This window comes from Gossypium hirsutum, chromosome A10 (assembly GCF_007990345.1).
Source record: "Gossypium hirsutum isolate 1008001.06 chromosome A10, Gossypium_hirsutum_v2.1, whole genome shotgun sequence".
Classification (NCBI taxonomy): Eukaryota; Viridiplantae; Streptophyta; class Magnoliopsida; order Malvales; family Malvaceae; genus Gossypium; species Gossypium hirsutum.
This window is the reverse complement of record NC_053433.1, coordinates 2,688,060-2,712,820: the sequence shown is the minus strand read 5'-3', so window position 1 is coordinate 2,712,820 and position 24,761 is coordinate 2,688,060. Positions and strand designations below refer to the sequence as shown.

At 36.2% G+C, this 24,761-nt stretch overlaps 2 protein-coding genes across 11 annotated transcripts in view; one reads left to right on the top strand and one right to left on the bottom strand.

Moving 5' to 3' along the window:
• LOC121208563 (uncharacterized) overlaps positions 1 to 14,721 on the bottom strand; it is a 29,507-nt gene extending 14,786 nt beyond the window's left edge. For 2 of the 9 annotated variants that reach the window (XR_005903665.1, XR_005903666.1), the window contains exons 1-3: positions 14,325 to 14,676; positions 13,785 to 13,937; positions 13,374 to 13,429 (exon numbers count right to left, since the gene is read on the bottom strand). Coding sequence is in view for 2 of the 9 variants with exons in the window: in XM_041079536.1 (XP_040935470.1) it covers positions 13,374 to 13,429; positions 13,790 to 13,937; positions 14,395 to 14,460 (270 nt within the window). In the remaining 7 variants the exon portion in view is untranslated. Of the gene's footprint in view, positions 1 to 13,373; positions 13,430 to 13,784; positions 13,938 to 14,306 lie in introns of all 9 variants that reach the window. The other 7 variants (XR_005903663.1, XR_005903664.1, XR_005903669.1 and 4 more) reach the window with 7 other exon arrangements.
• Positions 14,722 to 20,424: 5,703 nt separating this feature from the next.
• Positions 20,425 to 22,576, top strand: LOC121208562 (WUSCHEL-related homeobox 9). Of its 2 annotated transcripts, none has more exons than XM_041079535.1 (4): positions 20,425 to 21,010; positions 21,078 to 21,737; positions 21,882 to 22,128; positions 22,357 to 22,576. In XM_041079535.1, the coding sequence occupies exons 1-3, from the start codon at positions 20,881 to 20,883 to the stop codon at positions 22,121 to 22,123; spliced, it is 1,032 nt and encodes a 343-aa protein (XP_040935469.1). In that variant the 5' UTR covers positions 20,425 to 20,880; the 3' UTR covers positions 22,124 to 22,128; positions 22,357 to 22,576. The 2 variants fall into 2 exon arrangements, with proteins under 2 accessions (XP_040935469.1, XP_040935468.1); XM_041079534.1 differs by having other exon boundaries at positions 21,072 to 21,737.
• Positions 22,577 to 24,761: the final 2,185 nt, after the last annotated feature.

The window sequence follows — 24,761 nt, the reverse complement described above, 5'->3', positions numbered from 1 at the left end:
ATGGCTGTACTGTTTTGTTTGTGCGCTTAGTAAAGGGTGAACCGGTTGGCAATATCGTGAAACTTAGATCCTGATGGTGTCGAAAAGCGGGGAGGGAGTTTATTTGATGCGGGCTTTATGGCATGGTTCATGCCACTTTGGATAGGCTCGAAAAGGTCTCCTATACGGTATTTTTATAACTCTCCCTTAGGAATTGGTGGCCACGCCAAAGGATAATTTAGAAGGAAAATGGATAGAATACTCAGAATCCAGGATAAGATATGAGTGAGGGCTCTTGGTTATTCCGATGAGATATTGTACCGATGTGGAGATTTTGACGTTGTTGCGTGGTCGGGATTTGGGGAGCTATCGGGATATGCTCCTCTATCGTTCAAGTACAGGATAGATACGACAATTCATACAGAACCAGGGGTGGTTATGTGATTTTTTCTATAGGGGACAATTAAAGAAAGTTGAGATATCTAGTGCTGGAACAGACTCGTCGAAGAAATCTACGTGTCGACAATTAACCGAGTTGGTGGGTGATTAAAGATCAACGACAATGTCCGGCGTCAAATTCAGAAACTGCTCAATCTTTAGAGGAACGCTTGCAAGTTTGCCTTCTGAGATGAATCATCAAACAAGAATTTGAAAAAGGAGTTTAGAATGGGAAGAAGATAGAACGACTAGAGGAGAAAAATGATAGGACTGGATGTGGAATAAATTAGAGGCCGATAAAAAAAGGAAGAAAAAGAGAAGAAGATTAGACAGCCTAGACAGATTACAGAAGTTGGCAGGTGGTAAGACTGCTGGCTTGGGTAAACCGCCAAACATGGCGACAAGAAATTCACGAGAAAGACGAGAGCTAATCAATGGGAAAAGAAATTTCAGGATACTCGGGCTCGAGAAGTCGCCTTGGGAAAGAGTCTACTAGCTGCCAAGATGAGAAGACGGAGTTGAAGGTCCGGATAACTGAACTAGAAGATCGCTTCACCAGTACTGTAACGTAATGCACGGTTGAATTAAGGCGAGCTTAGACAAAATTGAAGAATTAAAGGACAAATAGGAGAGCTAGAGAATGCATTGCAGAATAGTGAAATCCGGATAGAGCTTCTGGAAGAAATAATGAGCAGTGGCAAAGACAATTCGTCGGTCTCAAGAGCAGATTAGAGAGAGATTATATTATGGGAGAGGGTGGCTCAAGTGTGCGAAGTAGCTGATCATCTGCAGACTCTAGCGGTTCAGGCTGATCTATTAGTTTGAAGTATGAGTCCGAGTCGGACAGGGGCCGAGATTTAGCTTGGCTTCTTAGAAAGGTTAAGGCTTTGAGCGTGAGGGCAAAGCCGTATATGTAGTCTATTTTATGTAAAGAAGCTCTTTATCTAGTAAAGTTTTCTAATGAAGTTGAATTAGAATCATGCCTCTTTTCTTTGCATTCTTTTCATGCTTAATCACATCTATGCATAATGACCATTAAAAAAAACCTATTGATAAAATCATTTCAGTTAACCTGGAAAACACAAAGTTACGGCACCCGAGCTAAGGCAAATTATGGACCAAGGTTGGAGAAGCTAGAGCGACTTCAGAAAGAAATGCAAGACCAGTTGCAGGCGCAAATGAAAGAGCAATAGAAAAGATTCACGTGACATGGTGCAAAAGATGGAGGAGTCCCAAAATGATCTTGTGGCTAAGATGACGCAATTATTGAAGGGAGTAGATAAGGGTAAAGGTCCTGTGATTGTTAGTGAAGAAGAAACAATGGTGAACCACTTTATCCTCCAGGTTTCACGCCTCCACATGCGCAAGTACAGACCGAGCTACATTCGCGGAGACCCTCTGTGTCGGCTAGACCCCAGCAGTTTCAAGGTGATGCTTCAATCCCAACGAATTTCAACCCGGAGCGGGCTTTAATCCCGGTGATAGCCGATATATTGCGGTCCCAGATCTAGACGAGATGGTTGAAAAGGACAAGGCAAGGAGGAATTTCCAAACAATTGAGGAGAAATGAAATGGATAGAAGAAGTTAGGCAATAGAAAGCATCGAAAGTATGAACAGATGTAAAAGATCTGAGCTTGGTTCGATTGGTGCTCCTTAAATTTAAGATGCCGAATTCGAGAATACACGGGACTAGTTGCCAGGATCCATATTACTATGTTTGTAGAAGAATGACGGGGCAATTATAATGATCAATTATTAATACATTGCTTTCAGGAAGTCTTACGGGGCGGCGTCAAAGTGGTACAATCAGCTGAGCCGAGCTAAAATTGCTACTTGGAGGGATTTAGCACAGGCTTTCTTGAGACAATACAATCATGTCTCAGAAATGATGCCTGATAGGATAACTCTGCAAAATTTAGAGAAAAAATCGAACGAAAGCTTCAGACAATATGCGCAGAGGTGGCGAGAGGTGGCGGTTCAGGTGCAACCACCGCTTTGGAAAAGGAGATGACGACGCTTTTTATTAATACTTTGAAAGCCCGTTTATCACTCACATGTTAGGAAGTGCTTCAAGAAATTTCTCAGATATAATCATGAATGGTGAAATGATTGAGCATGCCATTAAAAGTGGAAAAATAGATGGAGGAGAAAGTAATAGGAGGGCACCCCGAGGAAAGAGAAATGAAGTGAATAATGTGAATACTTATGGTAGGTCAATTACCGTGAATCAGCCAAAGAAAGTGGTTGCTAATCAACAGGGATCATCAAGACAAGAGTCGGGAGCTAGGCAAACTACTGAAAAGCCCCAATTCACGCCAATCCCGATGTCATACAAGGAGTTGTATCAGACTTTATTCGATGCACATGTTGTTGCTCCTCGTTACTTGAGTCCTCTACAACCCCCGTATCCAAAATGGTATGATACGAACGCGCAATGTGATTATCATGCTGGAATTTCTGGGCACTCGATAGAAAATTGTACTGCCTTCAAAAGGTAGTAGAAGACTTATCAATTTAGGTGTTGTCAAACTTGACGACTCACCTAACGCAAGAATCCGTTACCTAATCACGCAGATAAGGGGGTGAATATGGTTAGCGAAGGTACGGGAGAAGAAGTCAAGACTGACATTGCTGAAGTAAAAACTCCATTGAAATGGGTCTGGAAAGAAATGGCGAAAAGAGGGTTGGTTATTTCAGATTCTGAGAAAGGGCATGAGATGGGAAATTATTGTGAATTTCACCATGAAACAGGGCATGAAATCCAAGAATGTGAAGGATTCAAGGCCTTGGTTCAAAGCATGATGGATAACAAGGAGATGAGGTTTTATGAATATGTGAAAGAAATGAGGAGCATATGCGCGACAGAGTTGGGAATAAAGGCTCCAAAATAAATCATCCTGTGGTCATTATCTCATGCCCTAATGGTAATGAGGTTAGGGCTCAGGTAACGCCGAAAATTGTAATCCAGAACCATCAATTTCTCTTATAGGGATACAAATGGTGCCGTGGAATTACGGGTGTAATGTGACCGTTTTGGGAAAAGAGCAGAAAGAAATCAGGAAACAGTTTTTTACACGCGCAAGGGAAAAAATATGACGCTCAAGCAGAGTCGTCCAGGGAAGAGAATTGGAAGAAAGAACAGAGGAAAGGGAAGGCAGTAGAAGTTGAACCATTGGTAAATGAACCAATAAAGAAGAAGAGGCGAAGGAGTTTTGAAGTTTTTGAAACACAGCGAATACAGTGTTGTGGAGCAACTGCACAAACAGCCAGCCCGCATTTCGGTATTAGCTTTACTCTTAAACTCAGAAGTACATCGGAATGCACTCTTAAAGGTGCTAAACGAAACATATGTGGCTGACGATATTTCGGTAAACAAGTTGGATCGGTTGATCAACAATATTGGTGCTGACAATTTTATCTTCTTCAATGATGATGAAATACCATCCGGAGGAAGAGGTTCTACTAAGCCCTCCACGTTACTGTCCGATGCAAAGGGTACACACTCCCGGGGCCTTGGTTGATAATGGATCTGCACTAAATGTATTGCCTTTGTCCACTCTTAGTCGATTACCAATAGACAGTTCGCACATGAAAGCATGCCAGAGCATAGTAAGGGCATTTGATGGAACAAAAAAGGAGGTTATGGGGAGAATTGAGGTGCCATTAAGGATTGGCCCAGTCACTTATGAGGTGGATTTCTTGGTAATGGATATTAAACCCTCCTACAACTGTCTATTGGGGAGACCGTGGATACACTCAGCAGGGGCAGTACCTTCATCATTACATCAGAAGGTGAAGTTGGTATCGGAGGATCGGTTGGTAACGATAGATGCAGAGGAGGATATTATCGCAATGATGACTAGCGATGCACCTTATGTGGACATCAACGACGAGGCACTAGAATGTTCTTTTCGGTCGTTAGAATTCGTGAACGCGATGTTATTGCGGAGGGAAATAGAATTCCAGTACCGAAAATATCCAGGACCACTGAGATGGGATTGCGGTTGATGGTAGGAAGAGGAGCCTTACCCGGGAAAGGATTGGGAAAATATCTTCAGGGAGGGATTGAGGCACCAATGCCGAAGGAAAAGTTTGATAGATTTGGTTTAGGGTACAAGCCAGACATGAAGCAGAAGAAGAAAGAAATAGAGAAGAGACAAGAGAGAAGGAGGGCGCGTTTGAATGGACATGAAGCTAAGTGGGAGCCTTTAACCTTTCCCCACATATCTACATCTTTTGTGTCGGGAGGATTTATTCATTCTGAATGTGGAGTGTCTGGTAGCGGCATGGGAGGAATGTTGGAAGATGTTTATACCAACGCCATAGAAGCAACGGAAAGGAGGGCTTTGTTGGAGATCTACCCTTATGAGCCTGGAAGCGAGCTAAACAATTGGACTGCTGAAGAAATCCCTGTAGTCTTTAGGCTTATTCAGAGTAATGCTCAAAACATTCCTGTTGTTTGTTGGCCTAAAAAACGATATGAAATCTTTTGTGAAATAGGCATTGGGCTTAAATATCATTATTTTAATGAAATACATGTCTACGTTCATCTCAACCAGTCTTTTTTCCTTTTTGCCTCTTATATTTTTCATTTGGTTGATTGTCTTACAAATAATTCTTTCATTTGTAATTCTTTTGCACAAACATGTTCATAAATTTATATTCCTGGTATATTCTTTGATATGCCCTCATAGGTCTTCAGATATCAATGACATGAGTGACGCTGCCTCGAACGCGGAGCCTATTTTTGAGCAAGAAGTGTGTTTAGAGGAATCCTGCGACTTTGAAAATGACGAAGATTATGATGCATCTCCAGACTTGTTAAGAATGGTGGAACAAGAGGATAAGCATATCCTACCTCATAGGGAATTATTAGAAATAGTGAGCCTAGAGGATGGAAAGGAGGTGAAGATAGGAACTGAAATCACCGCAAAGACAAGGCAAGACCTCATTAATTTGCTCCGAGAATTCAAGGATGTTTTCGCGTGGTCGTACCAAGATATGCCTGGGCTAAGTACTAACATTGTGGTGCATCGTCTGCCCATAAAGGAGGATTGTAAACCCGTTCAACAGAAGCTCAGGAGAATGAGACCTGACATTGTGTTGAAAATAAGGGAAGAAGTCAAAAGACAATTCGACGCGGGATTCTTACAAGAGGTCAAGTATTCAGATTGGGTAGCCAACATCGTCCCCGTTCCCAAAAAAGATGGAAAGGTACGAATGTGTGTGGATTATAGGGATTTGAACAAGGCTAGTCCAAAGGACAACTTTCCACTGCCTCACATTGATACTTTGGTAGATAACACGGCAGGCTATTCATTGTTTTCTTTCATGGACGGTTTCTCTGGATACAATCAGATAAAGATGCATCCTGGAGACATGAGAAAAACCACATTCATTACCTTATGGGGAACATTCTGTTACAAGGTAATGCCCTTCGGATTGAAGAATGCGGGAGCAACGTATCAAAGAGCTATGGTGACTTTGTTTCACGACATGATGCACAAGGAGATCGAAGTCTATGTTGACGATATGATCGCGAAGTCTAGAACGGAAGAAGAGCATGTTCAGGTCTTGAAAAGGTTATTTTTGAGATTAAAGAAATTCCAGCTCAAGCTTAACCCGGCCAAATGCACGTTTGGAGCCAGATCAGGGAAGTTATTAGGCTTCATAGTTAGCAAAAAGGGGATCGAGGTTGACCCAGACAAAGTAAAAGCAATACGAGATTTACCTCCCCCGCGCACTCAGAAGGAGGTTCGAGGTTTCCTAGGGAGGCTGAATTACATTGCTCGGTTCATCTCACAACTGACAGAGAAATGTGATCCAGTATTCCGGCTCTTAAAGAAACATAATCCGGGTGAATGGGATGAAGAGTGTCAGAATGCTTTCGATAAGATAAAGCAGTACTTGGCTAATACCCCAGTCTTATCACCTCCAAGTCCAGATAGGCCATTGATATTGTATCTAACAGTGTTGGAGAATTCCATGGGATGCGTATTGGGCCAACATGATGAGACGGGAAAGAAAGAAAGGGCAATATACTACCTCAGTAAGAAATTTACCGATTGCGAAATGAGGTACTCATCAATTGAGAAGTTGTGTTGTGCTCTAATCTGGGCGACCCGAAGACTGAGGCAGTATATGTTGTATCACACGACTTGGCTGATTTCAAAGTTAGATCCTTTAAAGTATATGATGGAATCGACTGCTTTGAACGGGAGAATGGCTAGATGGCAGATCTTGCTCTCAGAATTTGATATAGTATATGTCAGTCAGAAGGCCATAAAGGGAAGTGCAATAGCCGATTTCCTAGCTAGTAGAGCCTTGGAGGACTATGAATCTTTGAACTTCGATTTTCCAAACGAGGACTTGATGTATGTGGCAAATACTGAAGAAAATCCTCAAATGGATCATGTATGGAAGCTAAATTTTGATGGAGCTTCAAATGCTACGGGTAATGGAGTTGGGGCAGTTTTGGTATCCCCAAGTGGAGATCATTATCCTGTTGCTAGCAAGTTGGACTTCGATTGTACAAATAACATGGCAGAATATGAAGCATGTATTATGGGCATTCGTGCAGCCATTGAACGGAACATCAAATATTGAGAGTATACGGGGATTCAGCGTTGGTGATATACCAACTCAAAGGGGAGTGGGAGACTAGAGATCCTAAGCTAATCGGTTATAGAAAACTAGTTCTTGAATTGGCTGAGGAGTTTGACGATATCACCTTCTATTACCTCCCACGGGAGGAAAACCAAATGGCTGATGCATTAGCTACTCTAGCTTCGATGATTCAGGTGAATAGACTTGAGGCAATGAGGCCTGTTCAGATGAGTATCTCTGAGACCCCGGCTAATTGCTGCAATATTGAGGAGGAAGGAAAAGATGATTGTCCTTGGTATCAGAGTATCCTACAATATGTGAAGAATCAGGAATACCCTGATCAAGCGACAGAGAATGACAAAAGGACTCTGAGAAAGATAGCCATAGAATATGTCTTAGATGGAGAAGTGTTATATAAAAGAAGGAAGGATCAAGTACTGTTAAGATGTGTGGATGCTGTGGAAGCCAAGAAAATTTTGGAAGAAGTCCATGAGGGTATTTGTGGGACGCACGCCAGTGGTTTCACGATGGCCAGACAGATCATGAGATTTGGGTACTATTGGCCCACCATGGAAGGAGACTGTATTGATCATGCCAGGAAGTGCCACAAATGCCAGATTTACGGAGACAAAATACACGCGCCCCCTTCACCTCTTCACGTCATGACCTCTCCTTGGCCGTTTTCCATGTGGGGTATGGATGTTATTGGGCCAATATCACCAAAGGCTTCTAATGGGCATCGCTTCATCTTCGTAGTAATTGATTACTTTACCAAGTGGGTGGAGGCTGCTTCATATGCAAATGTCACGAAAGCAGTAGTTAGCAAATTCTTGAAGAAGGAGATTATTTGTCGATATGGAATGCCTGAGAGGATCATATCTGACAATGCGATGAACTTGAATAATAGCACAATAGCTGAAGTTTGTGGCAAATTTAAAATCAAGCATCATAACTCATCACCGTATCGTCCAAAAATGAATGGTGCAGTGGAGGCGGCCAATAAAAACATTAAAAGGATTGTGGGGAAAATGACTGAAACCTACAAGGATTGGCACGAGAAATTATCATTTGCTCTCCTTGCCTATCGAACATCTGTTAGAACTTCTACTGGGGCAACGCCTTTTTCTCTGGTTTATGGAATGGAGGCAGTATTACCCATTGAAGTTGAAATCCCTTCTCTACGGGTGTTATCTGAGCTACAGTTGGATGAAGCCGATTGGATCCAATCTCGGTACGATCAGTTGAACCTAATAGAGGAAAAGAGGCTAAGGGCTATTCACCATGGGCAAATGTACCAGAAACGAATAATGCGAGCCTATAATAAAAAGGTTCGCCCCCGAGAATTTCGTGAAGGGGACTTGGTACTAAAAAGATTCTTCCTATGCAAAAGGATTTAGAGGAAAATGGATGCCAAATTGGGAAGGCCCTTATGTTGTAAAGAAGGCATTTTCCGGGGGAGCTTTGATCCTATGCGAGATGGATGGCAAAAGTTTACCAAACCCTGTAAACGCAGACTCCGTCAAGAAATACTTCACTTGAAAGAAAGGGGAACCAAAGTGAAACCCGAGAAGGGCGATTTGCTTCCTAAAAAAAAAAAAAAAGGACTTTGGAGAGGCTAAGGTGAAAACCCGTAAAGGGCACTTTGAGACCAAAGAGGGCTTGAGCCGAAAACCCGAAAAGGGCGACTCAAGTATTGGGCAGGATTGGAACATCAGGACTTGAGCGGATCAAATTTTGATCGGGGGGGATATGATGATCTTCCTTTACTTGAACCAACAAGAAAGGATATGCAACGTCTTGAAGCATTGACAGAGTATTGCAGATCTCCTGAACACCTGACAAACTCAGAAGGGTCTTCGGAAAGTTTGTACAGAGAAACTCAATCTGCGATAACTGGGGCACCTAGTTCTTATGTGTATTCTTGAAAATACATTCTTTCTTCCCTTCTTTTTTGTAAAAATACACATTCTCAATACACTTCTTTGTTACCTTTCTTCCGCCATCTTTGATGTTTTATTTGGGTTATGATCAGAACCAACTTTATTCTTTATCCATTGTTATGACCTTTTTGCAAACATGTTGCATTGGAATAATGATTAATGGACTAATAAAACGATCACAAAGGAAGTTTTGCATATTACTCTGAAAAGTTCTAAATAATATAGGAACCTGAAACAGGACTATTGTTTAGAACACGCCAATTTTAAAGGTTGGAAATACCTAAAAAGGAAGAGTCTAAGTTAAAGACTACCTTTTCAGATTTTGTTGTCTAAACATTGATTGAACAAAATGACAAGATGTCGTGTCGGTGGCAAAGCTTCAATGAACCAAAAAACGATGTTTACCAGACAAGAAGAAAAGGTCTTCTAGGAGAGGAAAATTTTGCATTTTGTGCATGAGCATTTGGTATGACACCTTGGGGATGGGGTAAAGAACCAAAGAGTTTCACATTCAATGTCATCGAATTGCGATAGGAGAAGATTGAGGAAAGCCATACCTTTCCACCCTTGGGTTACAATGGGAGATTGACGGTACAAATTTTATGTCCCAGTGGATTGAACTTTGACGCGCACAGTGGGGGGCAATCAGATTAAATGTTTCTTTGGATATGCTAACCGAGCAAGAAGGCGGTGTAGCGCGTCAGTGATAAAGCCTTAATAAGCTTTTGTGTGATGATAACCTAAGCATTAAGGAATCGTTTTCATGACATTTTGCATGTCATTCATACACATCTAGTTAAGAGCATTTGTTTCATTTTGATAATGTCATCTTAATCATTAAGCATAATTAGGTTCATTATAAAAGGTCTTACTCCCCTGAGGTTACGGTGGAACAGACCAAAAAAAAATTGCAGATCTTATCTCCCTGAGATTACAGCGGAGCAGATTGAATATAGTAATCCTATCTCCCTGAAGTTACAATGGAGCGGATTAAAGGATCTTATCTCTCTGAAGTTACAGTAGAGCAGATCGCACCAGGTCTTATTTCCCTGAGATTACAGTGGAACAGACTAAAAATTTCAGATCTTATCTCCCTGAGGTTACAGTGGAGCAGATCGAGGCCAGAAATTCTATCTCCCTGAAGTTACAGTGGAGCGGATTAAAATAAAGGATCTTATCTCCCTGAGATTACAGCGGAGCAGATCGAAGACACTATCCTATCTCCCTGAAGTTACAGTGGAGCGGATTAAAATAAAGGATCTTATCTCTCTGAGGTTACAGCAGAGTAGATCGCATCAGGTCTTATTTCCCTGAAGATGCAGTGGAATAGAATAAAACCACAAATCTCGTCCCCATAAAGTTGCTGCAAAAGAAGATTGAAGCTACAAGTCAGATCTCCCTGAAGTGCAGTAGATCGAAGTAACAAGACACAGTGGACTAGAGTGAAGCTGCTAGAAGAAAAGCACCACGACGAGTCCAAAACAGGCGACCGGGCAAAATTGGCCTTTCTTGGTCTTTGCTCTATTCTCGTTACACGACAATGAGCAAAGAGTGGCAGCTGTTGCAGGCCCATTTACCCGGTGGCCCGCTACCCTAAACCTAACCCGGAGCCCAAAACAAGACCCAACTAGCCAAACCTAGCGCCGCATCCCTCCCTCTGCCGTCTGCCATGTCCCATCGCCACCCACCGTGCCTAGCCTCATCAACACCTGCAAAATGGCAGAGAGAGTCGGAGCACACAATAGATAATACAAAAAACACAACTAAAATACAATGTAAATGGGATATAAAAGCAAAACAATATCTCTGTAAATGGGGGGCGTTTTTTGAATTCAGAAAGAAAAAACAGATAAAAAAAAGGTTGATTCCGATTCTCTTTTTCTGTTCTTGCGTTTTTGTATTCTCTTTATTTTCCTTTTATTTTATTTTATTTCGTTTGTTTTTCTACAATCTTTCTTAACGACCGAAACTAAGAAAGAAATACCTGTCGATTTCGGGGGCCAGAGTCAGAGCCCTCCTTCGCCGTCACCGGAGTCGAATGGGGAGGAAGGTCTCCTTTTTTCCTCTCGGTCCCGCGGTCGAGAAGGCTTAGCCTTCAGGGACGCCGTGAAGAGGGGGGGCTAAGAAGCCTGTTTCGTGCGTCTCCGGCCACTGGCCATGGAGGCGGCGGTGGATGCCTGAACTTAAAGGCTGAGTTTGAGGGGGGAAAAGGGAGAGAAAAGGGGTACGGGGTTTTTGTTTCAGTTTTTTGAGAAAAAACGCAGGAAATGAAGCTAAAAAAAAATTTTTAGATTTTAATAACCATTGCAAAACGGCGCCGTTTAAGCCCCATGACCCGCGCGATCCGACCCGCTCCAGGGGGGATCCGCGCGTTTTCATGAAATGGGGTATTTGTGTAACCGGTCCCTCCGCTCATGCAATATGGCGCGATCTGGTCCCATTCAAATTTTTAAATTTGGCCATTTGCTTTTTATGCGTTTCGATTTAGTCCAGTGCGGAGCACATGCGCATAAGGTTGGGGAAAATTGCTCAATCGATCCCCCTTCTTCTGCGCGCATCGCAAATCGATCTTGTGGCCTTATCTTATTTTGATTTCTCCCCTGGTATTTTGTTTTGTTTTTAGTTTAATCCTATCATTTTATTTATTATTGAGGTTATTATTATTATTATTATTATCATCATTATTATTATTTCTTCCTATTATTTTTATTTATTTTATTTAAACCTTTGGTACGTATATATATATGCATATATTTGTATGACATACATGCATTATTCTTATAATATATATATACTTATATATTTTCATACATTTTATAACTTATGTACATATCTATAGATCTATATACATGTTTTCATTCTTATAAATATATACATATTTATATATAATCTTTATAGTTTAAAATATACTCTTTTATATATTTTTAAAATCCACATACATACACCTTTTCAATACATTTTTAACACGTATATAAGTTAACGTATTTATTTGTATACATATGTATATTTTCATATTTTAAAACTTTAATTTGTACATATATTTTTTTTCTTTTACTTTACAATATGTATACACTTACTTTTTATATGTATTTCTTTGTTTTCGTATTCCATTAGTTTTATACATCTAGATATGTACATGTTTTTATATATACGTATATTAATTTATTTTATTAAAATATACTTTATATATTTTATTAATTCATGTATACACATATTTTAGCTCATGTCTATATATATCTTTTTATACTTAATTGTATTTGCTATTTATTTATTTCATTTTTGTCATTATTTTGAATGGATGATTTAAATTTATTCGTTTTTATATTGTGTAATTTTGTATGTTATAAATTTGATCGTTCAAATTAATTGCTATTGTTTGCATCGTTTTTATATTTTCATGTTCATTATGATCTTGCTATGCATAAATAATGTAATTTGCTTTCACTATGATTTTGTGCTTTATTTTTACTCGATATAACAAAATTTATTTTTTCAAAAAAGTAGCATTTCGTGTTTGGAATCGAGAAAATCGTGCCCTAACTTACTGGGTTTCGTTTTTCTCGACAAATCTAAATGCACGAATCTTTTCAAGCTCAAATTTTAAATGATCCCGGGATCTTAAAAAGAGTCGCGTCCTAACTTACTGGTCGTGATCTCATTTTAAATCCGAGATGGCTAAAATATCTTTTAAATAAGCATTTTTTATTCGCGTATCGGGAGTTTGAGACATTGTATTCTAACTTACTGGATATGATTCTCTTTCTCGATTAACGTGAAATATACTTCTTTTTCCAAAACTTTAATGCTAGGATCGTATTTTTTTTAATTCTTTCAAGTTCTCAATTTTCGACATCAAGACATTAGATAATCAACTAGGTACCAATTTCTGGGCGTTACGAGGGTGCTAACCCTTCCTCGTACGTAACCGACTCCCGAACCCGTTTCCTAAATTTCGTAGACCAAAACCGTTGTTTTAATAAGATCAAATTATTTATTAAAAACAACCTCTTTCCAAGGTGACCCAATCACACCCCAAAAAGGATTGGTGGCGACTCCCGTTTTTTTTCGTTTTCATCAAAACCCAAGTCGACCCCGTTTTCATCAAAAATGGTGTCAACACTCGACATGAAATCAACTACAAGTTTAAAGACTAAATGTGCATGTTTTTCCACAGACCATGATTATTTTTGAAAAATGAAAAATATGTTGATTAAAAGGCACTAACAAGGGTCTCAACCCATTGTAAAACTATAGTAAAACAGAATATGTTTAACATATCAATCATTTTCTCACATTCACATTAACACAAGCAGAACATATTTATCAGATCATGAGCTAGGTTTTTGCAAAATTCTGGAAGAATAAAAACAGAAGGCAATTCTTGGAAAGATTGATTCCAGGTAGTGTACCATCATATGCATCCCGGACCATTTGATAGCTGACAAATCCAGAAAAAAAGTGTGAGCTGCAATAACAATTCGCAGCATGTCATCAGCAAACTGATCTTCAAAGTACGGTTACATGCACACTACTCTTAAGCAGCTTTTCACAGAATCAATGGCATCAGCCCATTTGATGCTAACATTATGTTATTTAAAACTTACATATACAAAACTAGTTCATGATGATAAAATATTCAATGTTGGCATCATTAAAATGTAACAAATGTCAGGAAAAACAATTATATACCACTTCCATCATTTATGTTAACATCAAAAACCAAGCAGTTGTTTGTAAGTACCTCCTTCAGAAGTGAAAACTCTGGTTGATCATGGAATCAATACACAAAAATTATCACAAAGCTGAGAAAGGACCCAAACCTTACTATTTTTCGTCTTCATGGAATTAGTATCTACTCTCAATGGTACTTTGTTACTGGAACTGCTATCATTTGTATCCTTTTCACTAGGAAAAGCTTCCCCATCAAGCGCATTAACAAGAACACAATAGCAATGATCTGTTTCTGTCAAGACCTGCATGAGAAGAAAAATGTCAATGTGATATATTGGAGGTCCTACAATTAACCAAAACATTTTTACTTTCCATAAAATCCAGCAATTTCATTATTAACAAAGAACAGCACAACAGTATAACCGAGAAAGGATGCAAATGTACAAGCAAAGAAGTGACTTTGGTACTTAAACATCTTCAGAAATAGCAAGTTCTAACTTCCTCATTAGCTTATGCTTTTAAAATGGGTTGCAAGAGGAAGTCAGTAATACCAGCCAAATTGAAAACCATATACCACTAGAAACTTGCACTTTTGCAAAAATTACTTAATTAAAAATTTCATCATAAATAAATTAATTTGAGAAAAAATAAAAGGATAAATAACACCCAACTCTAAAAGCAAAAACCACCTGAAAGCGACAACGAGGCTCAAGTGCAGAACGGTAATGAACCATCTGCAAAATGAGAGGTCGACAGTACCCATTTCAATTTCACGCACATTGAAACGGAATCCAAGCAAAGCTTCAAGGAGAGAGCTTTTTCCATCAGATTGACTGCCGAAGGCTACAATTTTCGGGAATCGGCAACTTCTCTCCGAAGGCCACTGCCATGGCTTGGAGGCGATTGTAGGCTTCAAAACGGGAAAGGGAAGGGGTAAGGGAAAGGGGTAGGGGAAAGGGAAGGAGAAGGGGAAAGGGGAGAAGAATGGGTCATTTTCCTGAAAATGTCTTACCGAATTCAAAACGGTAAGACATTTTCCTAAAACAGGAACTTCTTTTCCCGTGTTTTGTAAAATATTTTACAATAGGAAATCATTTTCCCCCAATCAAACACTGGAAAATGTGGAAAACCAATTCCGAAAAATATTTTCCCCTTATCAAACAGACCTAAAAGGAACATTGCCCATGCCACGTGCACAACATTGGGTGTGTCCAATTTTATATGATTGACATATTTGATCTTGTGTTTATTCTAACTTCAGTCCCTTAACTATGTCGGGAGTCGATGTTTAATTTCTTTCTTTTTTTTAATTTAATATGATTTAGTCCATTATAATGTTATTAGTAAATTCAAATTGATAAATAGTTACTTTTGTTAAATTGATTGCGTAAACAAATTTAAACATTTAGTAGCCATGCAAATTCAGTATTGATTGAATATAATTAATTGGATTTCCATGTAGCCTAATCAAATGACCGAATAATAGAAAAAAATCTAACTGAACCCTTTCACTCTTTAATTTGGAATGAATTAAATCTCAAGTAGGATTCGAACCTACAACCAGTTAGTTAACAGTAGACCGTTCCATCACTAAGTTACTGAGGAACAACGGGAGATTAAATCTCATAGAATTCAATTCCCATTTTCAACCCATGTCCAATATAAACTTGAAGTTTCCTTCGTAACCCTCAAAACTTCTTAATAGTGACTACATTTCATGTCTCGTTTCATAAGAAACCTCAAAATGATTATCTTTCATTATATTTCATCCAAATCCCAATTCCATATTATCAATTTGGATCTACTAAAAACTCAACCTTCAACCTTATTAACAGAGCCAAGGCTCGTTGTTACATTAACTTAATTAATTTAATTACAGTTTAAAATGATTTTTTTTTTTGTTTTTTTTTGTTTTGGAATCAACTTGCTGTGTTCCCTTTAGTGTGACAAATAGAAAGATTCCGCAGTCAGCTAAGAATATATGTTAAGCACTAATATAAATTTTTTAAGTACAAAACATTTCCTCTAATAACATATTATACTTCAAATATTCCATGTCTATTCTTACCAATTTCGGTACCAGCTAGGAATATTTTTATACATTCTTGAATAGGATCAAGCAAAACAACAACAACATGGGATTTGTTAATTGATTAATCCAAATATTTTTAAGTCAAGATGGTACTTAATAAATTCGAATTTATTACACACATTTTATGAGTTCCGATGTGAATTTTTTTAAAAGGGAAAGAATTAAACATATTTTTATAATGCAAATACTATTTATAAATTTTTTTATTGTGTTAATATGATTCATTAATCGAGTCATAACTCAGTTAAAAATTATCTTAATTACAAAATAAGTTATATGATTTTAAATTTTTTTATAAATCAATAAAAAAGTATTCGTGTATTTTTTTTTACTTTTATAATTTGAATTAAAATAATTTTTAGTTCATGAAACTTTAATAAGTATATTTATTAAATAAATTTAATTTTTAAATTATTTTAATTTTAGGATTTTTTTTTGAAAATTAATTTAAGATGTTTTCTTATTAAATTAATCACACTCTCCATACGTAGTAAGCCAATTAATATTCCAAGCGGTAACATTACTTTCTTGATTTTTTTTTTTTTGCCATAGTTAAGTACCATCAAATCAGCCCACGATTTTTTTGTGATATAAATAATTACACTAAATCAAGGATTAATTATAAATTTGGTCATAAATTTGGTCATTAATGTTTGCTTGTTTGTTAAAATGGTCCTAATTGTATTTTTGAGCTTTTTTATTATTAAATTTTATTTTTTCTTCAAACTATTTTTCTAACAGATTTAATGGAATTACAATTAAAAAAAGTTAAAGGGGATGATGTAAAACTTTAATATGTGGAATATTTTTAATGAGATATAATTTATTACTTAAATAACCATATAAGATAATTACATGTGAAAAGGAATAAAATAAATAAACCATCCATGCATGAGATTAAAAAAAAACTCTTAATTTAAATAAAATAAACATAATTATCTAAAAAAAGTTAACTTAGTAGAACAACCTCTCAGTAAACAAACGTATGACGAGCACCGTGGAAATACATGCCGCTCAGCCAAAGAAAGATGATGGAGAGGCCAAATGGGCACTAAATATTTTGCGAGAGATCTCCTCCAAATCTCTAGTATGGCTGTCGAAATCGTGAGCATCAACATGTAGGTTTCAGATCCAAATGGTAGTATCGGATCCCTTAGCTATTGTTCTTGAGAAATGGCCCAGCCTAGCCCATTCCTTGAAAGAAGTTTTTTTACGGGATCCCTTCTACCAAAATTTTTACTTTTGGTTCCAGCGAACGAATAATCATTGAGTCCTCCTCTTTCCGGACAACACATACAAAGAGATCCGCCAACAATCAGTAATTAGTGAACCTATGAGAGACGCTTATAATTAGTTTCTTTCTCTTCTATCTCTCATCTATATCTATCTATTTTTCTTTAGTTATTCACTAGAGCAATTATGATCTGGAAGTCGATCCGGGGCAAGTGTTCGGATATTATGACATATCCATAAGGCGCTCAACGAACCCTTTTAATCTTATAAAAACCTTTTGAAAAAAGAAAAAAAAAATTGAAACATTAAATTTATTCATTAAAATTGCTAGAGAAAGTAGTTTGAAAAAATATCAAAAATTAAATATACAATTAGGATCATTTTGACAAAATATACAAACATTAGTGACCAAATTTATCATTAAGTATTAAATCAACCCACTTAAAGAGAAATATTAATTCAATGAGTTTGACTCCTCGACATTGAAATTAAAAAACGCTTGATATGATCAGGGGTGAAGCTAGAATAAATATTAAGGGGGAGGCGGATAAAATTTTAATTTTTTATAGTTTATATCTTTATAATTTGTAAAAGATTAAATCGAATTTTTATAATTTTAGGGAGGGTCAAAGTACAATTTTATCTTTACTAATTTAAAATGTTTTAAAATTTTTAAGAGCCAAAAGAAAAAATTAATATTTTAGGGAGAGCTGGGCCCATGCCAATCCCCCTGACTTCACCCCTGGATACGATAGAAACTTTTTAGTTTCTAATAAATTTAATTAATTGAGATGTGCGAAAAATCTCTTAGTTAATGTCACTAAATATAATTTAGTTTGTTTAAAATATAATGTCACATCGCGAAATTACTTTTCCAAAAATAATAGGAAGTGATTTTCTTAATAATTAATAGGAAAATTCCATATAGATGAAAAGTTAAAAAAAAATAACAAGAGATTGTTATTTTTATATTATTTTTGCTTAGGGTTTTATTATTATTTTACTTTTATATTTAGAATTTCGAGTTACCCTTAATCAATACTTTTCAATATATACTCAAATACGTTTAAATATCAAATAACTTTCACATCAAACATATTTCATTAAAATTATAATACGAAAAAACACCAAACACCCTCGAGAATCCAACGATTTAACAACCAATCACAATGTTTAGTGGATAATATTTTAGAAAAAAAAGTATGTGTATATGATTTATTGTATCATTTATCTCGATAAAACTAATGCATTAAATACGAGCATTTTTTTTCTAAAACAATAACAACACAATAATCTATAATAAAACCAAAATTTATTTATAAAACCGTGAGTCTGATTATTTTCCTCTTTTTTTCCCCAACAAAAATAGAATATATAAAAAATATATAAAAAGGATGATTTGTGTGGTTTGCATGTGCACCAAAATTTATGCAATTTAAGCATTTAGGCATTGTCGAGTATTTACTGCAATCACGTTTGCATTAAGTGACCGCATTTCTAGCTACTACACCCATTTTTCATTTTCTTGCCTTTTGCTTTGCCTTCCATTGTTTTTACTTTAAAATATTTTACCAACACCATTTATTGTAATAATGTGCCTTTTATTTCAGTTTTTTAGTTAATTGAGTCTTAATTTGATTGATATCATGAAGATATGAATTCAATTGTACCGAAGCACATTATCCTCCTGTTTATAAGTTAAGAGGAGTTTTTAGTAATTTTAGATATTTTCTCAAAAAAAAAATTACTAAAAAAATATTATTTATATTTATTCTATTAAAATATTTAACAAATATAGGCATATAAATTAATACACGGGTAATATATCGTATCAATAAATAAATGAGGGAATTAATTCATTACAAAATCTGTGATAGACAAATTGGTAAGAGAAGAAAAAATATTAGAAGAGCAGAAAGGAAAAGTGTCACGAAAACAGAAAATAAGCGCATTAAATACATAAAACAATAATACATGAATTGCATAATTGGCTACAAAGAAACCTAATCTACAAAGAGTGGGAAAGGAGGAAAGGGTAGAGGGTGAAGATAGAGTAATCAGAAATGGTTATACAACTTATCTTGTTCCACTTATTTAAAACATAAATAAATTAATTTTTGTACATTAAATAAAAGAAAAAATTAGTTTATGTAATATGCTATGTGTCGCTGTCTAATTATTTTGTCAATTAAACTAATTTTTAATTAAAAATGATCGTAAAAGAGACAAAACATAATCTAACAATTAACAATATCAAATTGGAGTTGATTTAGACTTAGTTTGGATGGGCGATTGAGTGCGGTGCGGTGCGTTTAGCTTACTTTTTGTCTCACGTTATAGTATCGCTACAGTATCTAATTTCACCGCCACCACTATTTTTACACTAACCGCAGGTAAACGCACCGTCCATCCAAACTTACCGTTAGTCGGTAAAGTATATGTAAAAAACAAATTCAAATCCTAACGGGTACAAATTTTCATAGACAAAAGTGGTCTACTTTTTTTTCCTCCTCCTCCTACTAGAGACTTGAATTCGCTGCTAAAACCTAAAAGAGTCTTGGAGGGATGGGGATGGTATTGGGTCCCCACTTTTCTGAAATCTTTTTCTTGTCTGTCTCACCCAAACAGTGAGAAAGAAAATGGCTCATTATAAACTAAACAGAGCATTGGTCCCATATGGATCCTTTTGTCAGAGCTTGGAACTCCTACATCTTTTACATTTCTACTACGTATTCTTCTATATCCATGAATACCAGACTTTTAATCCAAACTCTACTTTTTATTTATTTATGTAATATAGTTTAATGCCTAATACGAAAAAAGTAAGATGTTGAAACGGTGAGTAGAATCGGATATTATACTGAGATTAAAATTATTTATAAAATACATATTTAGATTTAAACGCACGAAATAATTAAGTATAATTAACAAAAATCTACATCATCACTTTTAAGGAAGATAATAGTTAATGATATTATATAATATTATATAAGTAGAGCACAGTTGACCAGCTTCACCAGCTTACCAACAATTGAAGGCCGCAAACAATACCCTACGTGCCTGCAGACGCAACATCCTCCCTTTGGTTTGCATAATTAATGTTTTCCCCCTGTTTTTACACTATAATTTTGGAACAACTCAATTTAATTCAATATTTGAAGATTAATTTTCAGGAAAAAAAAATGAAAATCCATGTGAATGAACAATAAATATACAGACCCCTCGAGTCAATCCAACTCCAAATCTCCAAACCACACACCCCCTTACTTTGCCCTAAATGAACTTATGAATTTGCAATTAAAGTAATATCAAAGTCCCACCACCACCACAGCACCCCTTATTTACTCCTTACAACAGTAATCCAACACTTCCATTAATGCACTGCAATCAAAAACCGAATTAATAGCAAATGAATATCCCTCTATAAATCTATACATAAGAGGCAACCTTATCACAAAAAAAAAAACATTTTTTTTTCTCTGTCCACTCTTTGAAGTCACAAAACTCTTACTGACTTCACTTGTTTTTATTGCATTAAGAGCTTTTCTCTGTCACCTTTCTGATGAAGATACTAATTAAACCATGCTTCCTTTGCTTCTAGTCCGGGGGAATTTGCTCTTACTTTGAGTAGAAAACAAGTATTTCAGTTTTAATGTTAAAATTGTAGGAAAGGGTATGGGAGATATAGAACTTTCAATCTTCACCTTTTTCATTTATTTCCATTTCCTTTCTCGTTTACCTTTTAGCAGGGGATTCCCTTTGTGGGTTTTGCCTGTTATATAGTTTATATTATTTTTTTTGGGAGATGGGAATGACTATTTTTTTATTTGAGAAAAAAATTATCACAGGGGTAGTAGTAGTAGTAGTAGATGAGGAGGTGAGGCTATAAAGAAATCAGTGCCAACTTCTTCTTCATCATCATGGCTTCATCAAACAGGCACTGGCCTAGTATGTTCAAATCCAAACCTTGCAATACAAACCATCAATGGCAACATGATATCAACTCTTCTCTTGTGTCAAGTTCTTGCCATAGATCCTCTTTCACCTCAGGTAAAATAAGTTTATTACAATATATTGGTTGAGTGGTTATTTATTACATAGTTGTGTACAGTTGCAGGTTGTGAAGAACGTACACCTGAGCCTAAACCAAGATGGAATCCAAAACCTGAACAGATTCGTATACTGGAAGCTATTTTCAACTCCGGGATGGTTAATCCACCGAGGGATGAGATAAGGAAGATTAGAGCTCAGTTACAAGAGTATGGTCAAGTAGGTGAAGCCAATGTGTTTTACTGGTTCCAAAACAGGAAATCAAGAAGCAAACCCAAGGTTCGTAACCAGCTGCAAAACACTAAGCAACAAACAGCATCATCCTCTTCATCATCCTCATCCGAAGGAGCTATTAACAAGAGCACCCTCTCTTTGAGTTCTTCAGCTCAAGCCATCGATGTTTCTAACTCTCCAAATGGATCGGTGAACCAGACCTACTTTCACCATCAGCAGCAACCTAAAAACGAGTTGTTGAACGAACCCTTTTTCTTTCCCGTGCAACAACAGGCTACTGGATTCACGCAAGGGTTCGGGTTTTCCGACGGGATTCAAGTTCCAGAACAACAACCGGTTGGACCCTGTACGAGTCTATTGTTGAGTGAGATATTGAACCATGGTGCTTCGAGGAAAGAACATGAAGAAAAGATGATGATGCAGCTGCAACTTAGTTACACTATGGCTGCTCCTACTAAAATTACTGTTCCATCTCACAATCACCACATTCATGGTAATTTCTTTTATTGTCTTTGTTATGTCATGGGGAAATCTAGGCACACGAGGGGTACACCGGGATTTTTGTGATCATTGTCTGTAAATGGACGTGTGCATGGCTTTATGCTTTGATTATGGGAGTGATTCCCTCGGTCGGCAGGTGAATCGGGTGCAGTGGAACCAGGAGGTGTAGCCAGATCATCGACGGTGTTCATCGATGATGTAGCCTTTGAGGTGGCGGTGGGACCCTTCAATGTGCGAGAAGCTTTTGGAGATGATGCAATATTGATTAACTCTGCTGGTCAACCTGTTCTCACCAACGAGTGGGGGATAACTCTTCAATCCCTTCAACATGGTGGATTTTACTACCTGCTTCGTTCATCAACCCCCTTTTCCGTATAACCAAGGTGACGAAAACTTTGAAAAATCAAAATTCAAGAAAAAACCCTTAAATTTTGTATACTGTTATTATCAAATATATATATAGCATAGTCTGTGCATGACAGCTTGGTATTCAAAGTTGATGATTGATGAAGGGGCCTCTTCTAGTGTAAACACTGAGGAGCCTTTTGCTTATCAATTAAGTTTTTGTCGATCAGTGTGTTTTATTTATTTATTTTGATTTTCAATTGCAGGTTTAGAAATATTTGGAAATGGATGACATACAGAGACATTGGCTGACACTGTCCTTTTTACTTCTCGTTCTTTGCTTGTTTTTCTCAAGGTTGAAATTTATAGCTTTATAAGCTATTGTCCTTAAGGCTATCTCTCTATATATTATTATGGATATATATATGTATTTGGAATAGTATGACAACTTTGTGGCACAATCTATTTAATTTCTCGTTAATTAAGCTAATATGTATGCAAGTTTTATATGTAATATATGGTTTCTTTTTTACCTTTAATAAGGCTGTGATCATCATTTGCTATATACAATATTATTCAGTACATTTTCTAACACTAGATTAAATTTTTATTTAATAATATTTTAACCTAATTATTGTTGATTAATTAAATATATTTAATGTCAAGAAGATTAAATAAAATTAATAAATAATAATAGTAACCCAAGGGTTTTTGGATTTTATTTTGTTCAACTAGATTAATGGTATGGTAGTTGCAATTTAAAATTTTAAAATTTACGATTTTAAGGAAATGGTTATATTAAGATTAGGGTTTAAGATTTTAAAGTTTTTAAAAATATATTAATTTTAAATTTAAAAATAATAATAGAAGTTAATTTAATGTTTTTTGATATATTATATTATTCATGATGTGGTATGTCTAATCTAAGTTAAATTCTTATAATTAATATTTGATTTAGATAATGTATAATTTTATTTATGGTTAACAAATGATAATACATCATTCAAATTTTTTTAAAAATTCATTTACTTTTATTTTTAATGATGTGCAATTATCTTGTTGGTGCAAATTTTTTTTAAAAAAATCTAATTTTAATTATGAAAATATTTAGAACTACTCATAATCTATCACAACCTTTAAATAAAAGAATAAATATATTTCAGTATGCTTGAATACACGCCTGTACTGATAACAATACTAATACTAACCAAATTAAAATTTAATCGACAGAAAATAAACTTATTAAATTCGTTACAACCATCAAGTTTTAATAATTTATAAGGGAGGTTTACATTATTTACAATGTGAACTCTAAACCCGTCGAAAGTTCTATATTGAAACTACATGATATTGATACTTTTGCAAGGAGTGTACACTTGGTGGCTCAATTGCTCTTTTATATGCACTAATTAAAAATAATATTTTCAGTTGTTGAGGGTTCGATTTTTCTCTTAAATATGAAGTAATATTAAAATTTATGATCAGTGTTTATCTCCTTAATAGATATACAGAACGTGAAAGATCAATTGTTAAATTCGTTAAAAAAAATTTATCATCCATTGAAAATGCATAATACATTTTTAAGGAAAGAAGATAACTTTAAAGACATTTATAAACAATTTTGTTGAAACCCTAAAACGCTGACCCACAGAAAGGGTGGGTGGGTCTATAAACCTTTCCTGTTGTTTATGGTATTGCGACAGGCAACAGCAAACAAGAAGGGTAGCAATGATAATCTGTACTGAGTGGTCAATAGAGGAAGTGAAATATATTTCTATCTGTTGAGAAAAAAAAAAGAAATATATTTGTATTTGACGTGCACTCTGGTGAGAACAGTGTTTAATTAACCCCCCCCCCCAAAGACAACCTCATAGCCATAGCCCTCACCCCCACACTCTTCCGATTTGACAAAGCCATATATATCAGCCTTGCCTGAATACATATATAGGATACGATATGTCAAGAAATAACTTCGTCTGCTTTTCTGGCTAGCCACTACACGTCACATTTCGCTAATATCACTGTGCTTCTTTTGCATGGACCGTCACCCACCATAATCATGGCTATTCTTATAGATTCCAGATTGAATGGAGAAACGAGCAATGGCCGTTCAATGTAACCCCTTCCATACATCCCTATAGTCTTCCAAGGGGAGGAGGTTGAGAGATGGGATATCTGAACTGGACACGTGGCGTGATGGGAGTGGTCAAGTTTTTTATATGTTTATTGTGTACATGTGGGATTAGGTGTGTAAACAGTAGGTTTGATTGGATAGTTGTGGTGTGTGCTTTGAGCACGTACACTGGGGGGATGATGCCAAGTTTATACTGCAACGTGCGAACAAAAGAAACAAAGATCGGTAGGCTGCTGCTATGCTATTGCTATGCAAGCATGCAGCCTCTGGTGCTCAGGTTCTCCAATCTCCAACCACTATAAGAAAACCACCTAATGAATCATGTTGAGTGCAGTTAGATTCTCGTGATAAAACTCATCTTCCAACTCTCAAACTATATTTACAAATTTTAAATTAATTATTATTCATGAATTATAAAAGTAGTTAATTATTAATACCTCAATCGTGTTAAAATAAAGACTTAATGATAAATTTAGCCATTAACATTTACATATTTTACCAAAACGGCCATAATTATATTTTTTAGGCTTTTTTTTA

Excerpts from the sequence above, each read along its gene's own strand:
- LOC121208562 (XM_041079534.1), top strand. The coding sequence starts at position 20,881 with ATGGCTTCATCAAACAGGCACTGGCCTAGTATGTTCAAATCCAAACCT. Across the intron at positions 21,011-21,071 it reads TAGATCCTCTTTCACCTCAG|TTGCAGGTTGTGAAGAACGT; the intron begins GTAAAATAAGTT and ends AGTTGTGTACAG. Across the intron at positions 21,738-21,881 it reads TCACAATCACCACATTCATG|GTGAATCGGGTGCAGTGGAA; the intron begins GTAATTTCTTTT and ends CTCGGTCGGCAG.